Raw genomic sequence first — 12,137 nt, 5'->3', positions numbered from 1 at the left:
GGTACACCTGACAAAATTATTTTAATTTAACAAAAAATAAAGGCAGTAAAAAGCACAAACCCTTTTGTTTTACTACTGCATGGTAATTTATTTCCTGTTTTATTCAAATACCCCTGCTAACATGGTTTGCCATATCTTAGAAGAGTACTTTTCCTGTTAGTTGCCAGATTTATCAGTACTGTGCCTTCCACATTGCACTTCCTTGTCTGCACCATGGCTAATGTCAGCCTCTTTGATTATTAAAGCCATATACGATTGTAACGTAGCTCCTTTTTGTCAGATCACCACTGTGCCATTACATACCTTTGTCTGGTGTGTCAGTCCAGTGGATATAACCCATTACTAAAACTCCCAGAAGGCACAGGTCGGGAAACATAGTATGCTGCTGACATGCTACTAGGTGGCTACAATATTGACAAAGAAGACACTTTAGCAAGACACAGACACCACACTCGTATGAGTCCTGCTCAGAGTTGCTACCCTGATCCATGGTGTATGTGGCTTTTTCTGTTGCAGATGTGTCAATGGGATCAGTGTATTAAGGAGAACACAACTTTATCACACACCCGCTTCAGTTATCCCACTCATTATACACAAAAGAACCTACAGTGAATACATTAAAAATCAATCCAAGGGCCCAGGTTAAATCATTGATCTCCATTACTATGTCCTACTTGGAGCATTGCCATCGTCTTGAATGTTTTTCCTTACAGTCACTGATTGAGATGACTTGATGCTGTGGAACCTTCTATGAAACAAAATGTGAGACCTAGTCCCATTTCCTGCACCTCTAGTTTGTCAGTAACATTCTCAATTTATGTTCCCAGAGGAACTGCCACTTTGCCTCGTTCTCATGCAGCAGGACTATATGCAATGATGTCACAGAGATATGTAACTCCTTGCCCTTCCAGTATGTCACTTCTCCATTGCAAAGCTATTTCTATCATGTGAGCGCTTTCAAGACTTTTGTTCAGCCTCAGCATACTCCTGGGATGTATTGTGAGGGATTTCAAGTAATGACGAAAGATCAATGTGAAAATATTGATGTTAAAAATATTGAGTAAAAAATATAGACAACAAAAATATCGACTACTATACTTAAACAGGTAAGTACAAAAATATATAGATATGGAAAAATAATGGATGTATAAAATATAAATGTATAAAATATCGACTTTTATATAAATATAAAAAATAAATATTAGATATATTAAATATTATTTTTTTTTTTGAAAATTCTTTATTGTCAGGAGTTTAGAAGAGATATTCATATCGGCATTTTGCAGTTGCAGCGACATAACAGCATTATAATCCCCCGGTGGGGAAAGGATTTAACACAGATTGTATCAACATTTATCCTTTCCATGTAAGGCCCAGTAGTTAAGAAGTGAATAAACAGACATATGTATCACAAGGCCCAATTTCACCCCTTCTTCTTAACGCCCATCCCGCCCATACTTTTTCTATTCAGTAGGCTGACGTCCCCCATACATGGTATTAGCGGGGACATATAAGAATAAAGAAAACAAGTCTAAAAAACCCAACAACGGTCATCATTTTACCAATACTTGTGTACGTTCAGATACACCATCCCACAGGCTTACACATTCAGCATTCCGTCTGCAGTAGCGGTGCATGCCCTCCGCCTCTCGGCCCCTCCCCTGTTCATGCTAGCACATCCATAGCCACTAGTCCTCATCTTCCTCCGATTCTGAGTCCTCACCCTCCGGCAATGCCTCACATGGGTCACCCCTATATGCGTTCCATGGCAACCATACTCGATTCCATTTGCGGGGGCAGGCTCTCAATACATACACTGCTCTCTCCTTTACCATGAGAAGGTCCATATTTGTTATCCATCCTGCCACCGTCGGCAGTTCTGGAGCGCCCCACCTCTGTGCAATGTCTCGTTTGGCCACCGTCACTGCTAGGGTGACCCACAGTTGTCCATACCTGTTCAAGTCCGTAGGGTCCCAAATGTTCAACAGGCATTTACGAGGTTCCGGTAGGACAGAAACATTGATGGCCTGAGAGACTGTGCGCATAATCTGACGCCATAGTTCCCTGATTTGTGGACATTCCCATAACGTGTGTAGGAGAGTTCCCTCCTCCCCGCATCCCCTGAGGCAGTATGGGTGTGGCGCTCTCTGTATTTTGTGGAGTAATGTGCGAGTGTAGTAGGTGCGGTGTAGCACCTTGAGCTGCACCAGGCGGAATCTGGCTGATATGCCCACTTCCCTCGGCGATGCCAGTGCCTCATTCCACTCCGTTTCATCCATGTCGCCCAGTTCGTCCACCCATTTCTCTTTAAGTTTGTGTGTGGGATCTGGCATGTTGTTAATCAATTTTTTGTAGGTGAGTGAGGTCGCTTTTTGCTCCATGAATTCAGTGAGCAGCCTATCCTCAAGTGGCGATGATTCTGGGAGTGTGGTGTCTGGTGGGATCGCTTGCAGTAATGCATGCCGGATTTGTACATAGCGGTACGTTTCAGTGGGCCCCAGGCCGTATTGTTGCTGGAGGTGCTGGAAGGGAATAACCGTGCCCTTGTCCCAGAGGTCCCCCACTACCGAGATCCCTATGTCGTCCCACCTCGCAAATCCCTTACAGGTCCGTAGGTTACCCAGTGTTTTAGTGTCCCACAACGGTGTCAGCCTGGTGATTTTACCCTTCCACCCTAGGCGTGATTGTGCCGTATGCCAGATTGTCGCTGTGTGGAATGTTGGGCCTAGCAGGGTCTTTACCTGCGGGTAGTTGTACAGCACCGAGAGCATGCCATCAGTCCCCAGTTGCGACCAGTCCGCCTTGAATGCGGGGTCGTCCCATGAAACGTGAATCCAATGATTAATAACTTTAAGCTGTGACGCCCAGTAATATAGTTGGAGATTGGGTAATGCAATACCCCCCTCGTACCAGCTCTTCACCAGTTTTGCCTGCGCTATTCGCGCCGGACCATTACTCCACAACAGGTTGGAGACCAATGCCGCTACCCGTCTAAAATACTGTGGGTTAACCACATAAGGGGAGTTTTCTAGCACATACAGAAATCTCGGGAGAGCCATCATTTTATAGAGCGCCGCGCGCCCTAGGAGGGTCAGCGGCAGCGTCGCCCAGTATTGGACATCAGCACGCAATCTTTGCAGAGGCGGCTGCAGGTTTTCGATATAAAACTGTTTAGAGTCCTTCATCACATAAATACCTAAGTACTTAAAGGAGGAGGTGGTTATTGTGAGAGGACAATTAGTCGGCAGCACCGGAGCCGGGCCAGTAAGGACATAGAGTATAGACTTGGACCAGTTCAGGGTATATCCCGAGGCCCTGCCGTGTTCATCGCAGATTGCCAATAGGGCGGGGACCCCCTCAGTTGGGCCGGTCATGTATACTAACATGTCGTCGGCGTACAATGAGACTTTGTCCTCCCACCCGTCGCTCCACGTGATTCCCCGAAACAACGGCGTCGATCTAAGTAGGGTTGCCAGTGGCTCCAGTACTATCGCAAACAACAGGGGCGACAGCGGGCACCCCTGTCTAGTTCCCCTCCCCAGTGGAAAGGTCGAGGATATACGTCCATTTGCAACCACCTGCGCCATCGGTTGGGCGTAGAGCAGTCGCACCCATGCCATATATTGGGGCCCGAAGCCCATGCGGGTTAGGACAGCAAAAAGGTATTCCCACTCTACCAAATCAAATGCCATTTTAGCATCTAGGGAAAGTATCACAGCCTGCTCCGTAAGAAGATGCGCCTTCGCCAGTACCCCATGGACCCTCCGTAGATTTAGCGCTGTGCTTCTGTGTGGCATAAAGCCCGATTGGTCAGGGTGTATTAGGGTACTCAGATGTTTGGTTAGGCGACTGGCCAGGAGCTTCGCCAGGACCTTTGCCTCTGCGTTGAGCAGTGAGATGGGTCGGTACGAGGCACTGTCTGTTGGTGGCTTGGTTGGTTTGGGGATGGCCACAATGGTGGCCGTGCGTTGATCGAGTGGAAGCAGCGCCTTTTTTGCGCTGTCGTTATACATGTCTAAGAGGGGCTTGGCCAGCACAGAGTCCATCGTCTTATACCACTCCACAGGAATTCCGTTTGGGCCTAGGGCTTTGCCTGACTGCAGCGCCTGTATTGCCAACTGGACCTCTCCCTCTGTCAGGTCTGCATCAAGTTCCTGCTGTGCTTCAGGTGCGAGTACGGGGACAGGGATGTGACCAAGTGATTCTGTGGCCTCCCGCTCAGTGACTGGTCGTGTCGGTGTGTAGATCCCCTGGAAGTGGCGAGCTAGAGTCTGGATTATTTGTTCCGGGTGAGTTCGCAGCACGCCGGTCGCATCGCAGAGCCCGTGTATCCCCTTGTTATTGCCATCTCGTTTGTCCAGCCATGCCAGCATCTTCCCCGCCTTATTGCCCACATCATAGATTCTGTGCGCCGTGTTCGCGAGGTGTCCTTTGGTGATCACAGTGAGGTGTGCCTGGTGCTGCTGCTGACGGAGCTGTAGTTCATGAAGCGTCTCTGGGGTGGGGTCTGCCATATGCGCAGTATTCGCCGTGTGTAATGCTAATTCCAAATTGGCCAATGTAGCCCTAGACTCCCTTTTATGCCCAGTAATGGCAGATATGGACGCCCCTCTGAGGACCGTCTTGTAAGCCTCCCACAGAACTGAGGGTGAGGTGACCGACCCTGTGTTCTCAGTGAAATAGTGTGTGGTGGTTAACTTGAGTTTTTTCCTAATGGTAGGGACCTGCAGATAATTGGGATAGATCGGGTACAGCCTAGCCCGTTTACAATCTTTGGTAGAAATGTGAAGGGAGACCGGGGAGTGATCGGAGATTCCTCGTGGTAGGATATCAATACTATCCACAGAGCTCAGTCCAACCCCTTGAAAGAAGAAGTAGTCAATACGTGAGAGGCTGTTGTGGGGTGCAGAGTAGTGTGTGTATTGCTGCGCTGTAGGGTTCAGGTGACGCCAGATGTCTGTGAGGCCCATTGCTGACAAGAATCCCGGAAGTGTGGCAGACCCTCTTTGGCGATCCCGCTGGGGAAAGGTGTCCAGTAGGGGGTCTGTGATGGCATTGAAGTCACCCCCCAGGATCATGTCCCCCTCTGGGAGATCAATAAGGAATCGGCTAAGTGCCGGCAAGGCTGTAGCATGCAGTGCTGGGGGGATGTATACAGATATCACATTCAAGGCCCTCCCCTCCCACTGGCCTGAGAGTGCTGCGAACCGTCCCTGATCATCTGTCTTGTGGCCAGTGACTAAGAAGGGGGAATTGTTTCTGAGGAGTATCCCGGTGCCCCTGGAACCTGAGGTAAACTCGGAGTGTACTGCCATGGTGTACCCACGCCTGTTCAGAGCCTTACAGGTGGTCCCTGCCAGATGTGTTTCTTGCAGCAGCACTAGGTCTGATCGATTACGTTTAACAGTTTGCAGCACCAGACCCCGTTTAATTTTGTCCCCCAACCCCCTGACATTCCATGTAAGGAGCTTCAGTGGGGGCACCATTGTCGTTACAGGGGTACCCAATGCGGGTGTAGCTCGATCATGTCGTGCCATTTGAGTGTACGAACCGTGTTCTCTATGTGCAGCAGGATAAGGACGCCAGAACGCGGAGGCGGCGCATGCCGCCCATAGTGAGTAGTGTTCCCGTGCCTTGTAAGATTGCAATGATGATGACCATAAAACTTAACTTTAACTTGAATCTCGTAACTCCCATCCCTCCACCCCCTCCCTGCTCCCCTGCACCACGGACGAAGTCCCGCCCGCATCCCCAACTTGGCAGAGTGCTTTTGTCCCCCCCCTATCTAGTCTTACTTGCTTGTGGGGTTGGTGAGTCCCCTACAGGCTCCGGCCAAAACCCGCCCTACTCAGTTCCATCGGCCCAAGGTCCCAAGGGCTGTGTCCAGATCTTGGTGCTTCCAGTGTAGCCATTCAGCTCCTGCTAGGCTGACCCGAATCAAACGGGTCCCTCTCGAGATCGGATTCCAGGCCCCCGGCCGCGCCCTGCTCAGTGGCCGGGCTGGCCGCACGGTGTTCCGGTGTCTTCTCATTACGGCGGTCCTGGCGGTCTTTATGTGGGCGGTGAGGCTTGCCCGCCGGTCTCCAGCCATCCAGCCATTCTCGTGCCACCTCAGGATTGTCGAAGAACCATGTCCTCCCCTCGGCCACAATCCGCAGTTTGGCGGGGAAGAGCATTGAATAGGGTAGTTCCCTGTCTCGCAGCGTCTTTTTGACTTCATTGAAGGATTTTCGACGCCTGGCCACCTCGGCCGTGTAGTCCGGGAAGAATGCCAGCGTGGAGTTCAGGATTTTCACCGGCGGCGCCACCCTGGCCGCCTGCAAAATGGCGTCCCGGTCCCTAAAGTTGAAGAGCCTGGCCAGCACCGGTCGCGGCGCGGCCCCTAGTTTGGGCGTACCCCCCGGGACCCGATGAGCCCTCTCGATGGAGAAGGAGGCGGACAGGCCTTTAGGTTGCAGTTTGGTCTGAATGAGGTCTTCGATGTACAGGTCCATGGCCCCCTTCCCCTCCGATTCCGGAAGGCCTAGGATGCGGACGTTATTTCTTCTCGAGCGTCCTTCCTGGTCATCCAGTTTTTCTTGTAGTTGTTTAGTGGTCCTTTCTAGTCGCTCCATCGCCACCTGAAGGTCTGAAGTGTCTTCAATGAGGGATTTCGTGACCACCTCCACTTGCGACACCCTCTCCGACATTTTCTTAAAATCCGCTCGTAGCAGGTTCACCTCAGTGGAGATGGTGCCTACCGTCGCCTGGACGTCTGTGAGAGTTCTCATTATGGCTTCCAGTGTGACTTTTCCAGTGCCATTGGCGTCAGAGGAGGCACCGGCGGAGTGCCGTCCAGGTCCCTGTGAGTGGCCGTTCTGGGCATAGGCGAATTTATCAAGCTTTGCCTGCGTCGTTGTCATGCTCCTCGTGTTTTTGCCCGTCATGTTGGCTTGCGTGGGTTGACAGTATCCGGTCCTTCAAATGTTCCCGGCCCGGCCACCCACCGTGTAGGCCTTCCCCTTGGTGGTCGCCGTCTAAGCAGTCGGTAAAGGAGCGGGAGCCTCAGGGCCCAGGTCGATCCCGGCCTGAAGTGTAGCCTTATTGTGGCCGCCGTTGGAGTCAGCAGAAGGGTTCTCGCGGTGCTGGTGGCGGCGTGTGCATCTCTCGCGTACCGCACTGTTTCCCCGCTCCACGTGGGTCGCGCCGCCGCCTTCTAGGGCTGCAATGGGTAACCGGAGACTGGCGCCACTACGGTGTATTCGGCCCTTCTGCCCCACGGTGGTCCGGGGTAATGTTCAGTGCTGTGGGGGGACTGCGTCGACCCAAGCGTCCTACCTTGCCGTATTTGTCTGGGCGTTTGCCCGGTAGCGCAGATCCAGGACTGCTTCGACGTTGTGCGGGGCCTCGCTCGCCCTTGATATCTTTGAAGTCTTGGCTCAGGGGGACCGGAGGTCACTCCCAAGTGCAGCGTTATGAGAGTGCTGTGGTGGAACTGGGCGCCAGGCGGGGAGGAGCGGGCGCCGGCCGAGGCTGACTTCTTCCGGCCGGGCAAGGTGCGCTTCCGGTCGGCCTGTCTCCGTACTTTAGGCCGGTGCTGCTGTGTTGTCGTAGGCCTCGTCTCGCTGTCGGCGGACGGAGCACTTCCCGGCGTCGGATTTGCGCCGAGAGCGGCTCGTTGTGCGCCGCTCGGTTCCCGGAGCCGATTTCACCCCTTCAGGCAGGTCAGTATACGGATGTGCATGCGGATTATTGCGCGGGCCGGATTGCCTTGCGGAGCTCCCGAGTTAAGCTGCCGCCATGTTCGGCAGTTGGCCACGCCCCCCTATTAAATATTATTTTAATAACATGTATATAGTATACATTTTAATAAAATATAATAAATACACTTAAAAAAAATTAACACAAATATAATTCGTACATATATATTTACTTTAAAACAAACTATTATTTTTAATTAAGTTATTTTTTTAAAGAATATATATATCAATGATTTGAAATATAAAAAAACAAAAATTTATAATAGATTAAAACGTTAACCTTCAAAAAAAATGTAAACTTATGTTTCACAATATAATCAGTACAACACTAGGGAAAGTGTTGGATAGCAAAGGAGTCAGAATACCTATACCCACTCCAGTGAGTGGAACGGTAGGGTAGGTGTTGAAAAGCGGACAAATTAAATTTACTATTCCAACTCCTGTGAGTGCAACCGTAGAGAAAGTGTTGGATAGCGGAGGGGTAAAAATTACTATTCCCATGCCAGTGTGAGCAACAGTAGGGAAAGTGTTAGATAGTAGAGGGGCAAAAATTAATATTTCCACTCCAAAGAATGCAACAGTAGGGAAAGTGTTGGATAGCGGAGGGGTAAAAATTAGTATTACCACTCCAAAAAGTGCAACGGTAGAGAAAGTGTTGAATAGCGGAGGGGTAAATTTTACTATTCCCTCTCCAGTGAAAGCAAGAGTAGGGAAAGTGTTGGCTAGCGGAGAGGCAACAATTACTATTCTCACTCAAAAGAATGCAACCGTAAAGAAAGTGTTGGATAGTGGAGGGGAAAAATGTTTCATTCCCACTTCGATGAGTGCAACAGTAGAGAAAGTGTTGGATAGCAAAAGAGTTAAAATTACTATTCCCACTCCAATGAGTGCAACAGTAGGGAAAGTGTTGAATAGCAAAGGGGTTAAAATTACTTTTCCAACTCCAGTGAGTGCAACAGTATGGAAAGTGTTGGATAGCAGAGGGGCAAAATTAACTATTCACACTCCCGTGAGTGAAACAGTAGAGAAAGTGCTTTATAGCGGTGGGGTGAAAATGACTCTTCCCACTCCAGTGAGTGCGACGGTAGGGACAGTGTTGGATAGCGGAGGGGTAAAGATTACTATTCCAACTCCAGAGAGTGCAACATTAGGGAAAGTGTTGGATAGCTGAGAGGCACAAATTACTATTCACACTCCAAAAGTTAGTTTAAAAAAATTATATATTTTTTTACAAATCATAAAAATAAAATATATTTATAAAATGAAAAATGAAATATATTAAATATAGAAAAAGAAAACATCTTATAATATTAATTGTACATAACAAAAACCTACAAATATTATATAAAATAAAATAATAAATACATTTAAAAAATATATATTTTAAACTAGAAACTATTTATAAATTAAAAACATTTATTAACACATATATTAATTATTTTTTTCCTACCCTATAATGCCACACCAAAAACAAAACACTTCAACATTTTAAAGTAAATATACTTCCATAATTAACATAATTATTAAATAATAAAATAAGTTATTAAAAAAACTAATAAGCATTCATTGACCACACACTCTTTACCACTAAAATATCCACAACCCACACCTAAATTAAAATATAAAATATTAGAGTACAATTAAAACGTATTTCTAAGTCAAAAAATATGACTCGTAACAACTAATATGAAATTATGTATTTCAATACCCACCCTTTACCCCTTTTAAAGTGAAAACAACACAAACCAAAATAAACAATTACCCAAAATAAATATCAAATACGCATTAATTAACAACTAATACTAATTAATTCAACACAAATTACTTCCCAGGCTTTACTCCTATAAACACCACAACACACAATCAAAATGAATTACCCAATTACCATAATACCATTTTAAATGACAAAACAAAAAATTAATAATAAGCTACTTAACACCCTATATCCCTATAAATCCCAAAACACAAACCTAGAATTAATTACACAAATACCATAATAATTTACCAATTAATTATTTAAAATTAATTAACCAATTAATTATTCAAATAAAAAAATTAATTCCCACCTTTTACACCTATAAACACCACAACACACACCTAAAATTAATTATCCAATACCCATAATTATTAACATGTAATACATTTAAATTAATTAACCAATTAATCCATAAATTAAAAATAAAGTACTTCTCACCCTTTACACCTATAAACGCCACAACACACACCTAAAATATTTACACAGTTACTATAATTAATTACCAATTAATTAAAATTAATTAATAATTACCAATTAATTCATTTTAAATTAATTTTCAAATGTAAAAGTATAAAATCTAAATTAAACAAATAATAATAAAACATATTCCATTCATTTCATATAATTAAATTACTTCCCACCCTATTACACTACAAACCCACAACCTGCTACGAAACTAAAAACACAAAATCCAATTTGTTTTTTTAATAACTGCTAAAAAGTTAACAAATATATTAAAAATACAAACAATTCTTATACAAAAAATCATACATTACATACATATAAGTTATATGCTAAAATACATAACATATCGATATTACTTACCCTAAGTCGATATTCTTAACCACGATATTCTTGCTGTTGATATTTCTGATCTACAATATTTATTACTCGATATTTGTGTAACTCAATATTTTTTACTTGATAATCTGTCTTCCACCGGTTGGGGTAGTCCTTAAAAGAATTTCCACAACCCAGAAGTCATAGTATGCACTTGCATTTTGAAAGATTTCTAAATCAATATCCAAGTCCAGTCTATTTTGCAAGTTCTAGGAGCTACAGGACAAATGGTGATGGTGGCCTGCTTCTTTTTAGGGGAGCCATAGGCCTTAATGTTATGAAGGAGAATAATACTTCTGGTCCCTAGTTTGCTAGTAAAAGACTTCCATGACTGTGGTTCGGAGGGCCCCATAATACGTTGGGCTTTGGTGCCAGGGCACCTGCTGCACTATTGATAATTACAACCATATGGTAAAAGATTAAAGCTTGATTTCTAACGACTAAGGGCATCTTTAGGATCCGCCATCCTGACATAAAAAGAGACCACCCGCCATATATGTGGGGGAAATTAATATGCGCCCGCCAAACTGGCGGCGCATCCTGCATTTTTAACATTGCGGCGGGCGGTATTTTCAGCAGCACCCGCCGCAATGCCAAACATGAATGTTGTGCATATGCATGCACAAAATGGCAGGCACAACGGGGTGCCTGCCATGTTGTGCATGCCCATGTGCCCTCTCAGCCCCCCAACATCCCTCGAAATCCGCGGCTGCCCCCCACGCCTGCATCCTGATATGGATGCCGGTGTCTAGCAGACACCGCCACCGTATTAAACCCTTTTCCGCCTGGTTGACTTGTCGACCGGGCGGAAAAGCGGCGGACGGTCTTCCCTTCCACCACGGTACCCTCGCCATACTAATATGGCGGGGGAAATGGGTGGCGGGCGTGCTAGGATGTAGGGCGGATCGCCACCGCCATGCGGGCAGTGGCAATCAGCACTACATCCTAATGGGCCCCTAAGTATCAAAGCTAGCCCTCAGCTACTGCATTACCATAAAGACTGTGACACATTATTGTAACAAAGTGTGTTTTCTTAATGGCAAACATGTATGATGAATTAACCTTTTGATGTCTATATAGTATTTAGGTCTTCTGTGTGAATTGCTTTATAGTTAGCAATTACAATATTCAAAGTCACAAATGTTACCTGGTTTTAAAAGTACTTAATTCTTATGACCTGTACTTTTTCCTATACTAAATCCATTTCTTAAACCATAAATGTAACTAGTGGGAATGGACAGTATTGAGATATTGGAACTTAAGTGTCAATGAAGCCAGTTTTCTCCATTCATATGCCCAAGACTAAAGTTAGAGTGTCTTGTTGTCTTTCAGTATATATTTGCAATTCAGACTTCTTATGTAACAGAAGAGAGTATTTTTATTTGACCATGCATTACAAGTTTTTTTTCTTTGCTTAGATGCTTCAGTCACCCATTCAAAGAATGACAGCAACTTTAAAGCAGCTAATCTCCCTGAGAAGGAAGAGCTGCCAGATGGCTGCGTCATTGAGGATTCTGAGAGTCCAGGTGAGCACTGCCCCAACTAAGCCACAGAGTATAATATGATACACTTTAGAGTTTTAGAGAGTGCTTAAAACAACCTTGGAAAACACGTTTAAAATCGCTGCCTCCCTGCCTTTTTCTTTCCTCTCTCTTTCTTTGTGATCTTCACTATCTCTTTTTCTCTATATCTTTCTATTTCTCTCTCTCTTTTCACCTGCTATGTATTCCGCCATATACTTGGGAAGTTCGGGACAGAGGCCCCGGCCCCCGACCTTCAAAAATCGGCCTCCAATAGCTCTA

At 45.8% G+C, this 12,137-nt stretch overlaps 1 protein-coding gene across 1 annotated transcript in view; it reads left to right on the top strand.

Moving 5' to 3' along the window:
- WDR72 (WD repeat domain 72) overlaps positions 1-12,137 on the top strand; it is a 976,411-nt gene that overhangs the window by 930,420 nt on the left and 33,854 nt on the right. Inside the window, exon 19 of the mRNA XM_086958315.1 lies at positions 11,754-11,861. Coding sequence (XP_086814441.1) covers positions 11,754-11,861 — 108 coding nt within the window. The remainder of the gene's footprint in view (positions 1-11,753; positions 11,862-12,137) is intronic.

This window comes from Lissotriton vulgaris, chromosome 2_1 (genome assembly GCF_964263255.1).
Source record: "Lissotriton vulgaris chromosome 2_1, aLisVul1.2, whole genome shotgun sequence".
Taxonomy (NCBI): Eukaryota; Metazoa; Chordata; class Amphibia; order Caudata; family Salamandridae; genus Lissotriton; species Lissotriton vulgaris.
Note: the sequence above shows the minus strand (reverse complement) of the source record. Positions and strands in the feature narration are given on the sequence as shown.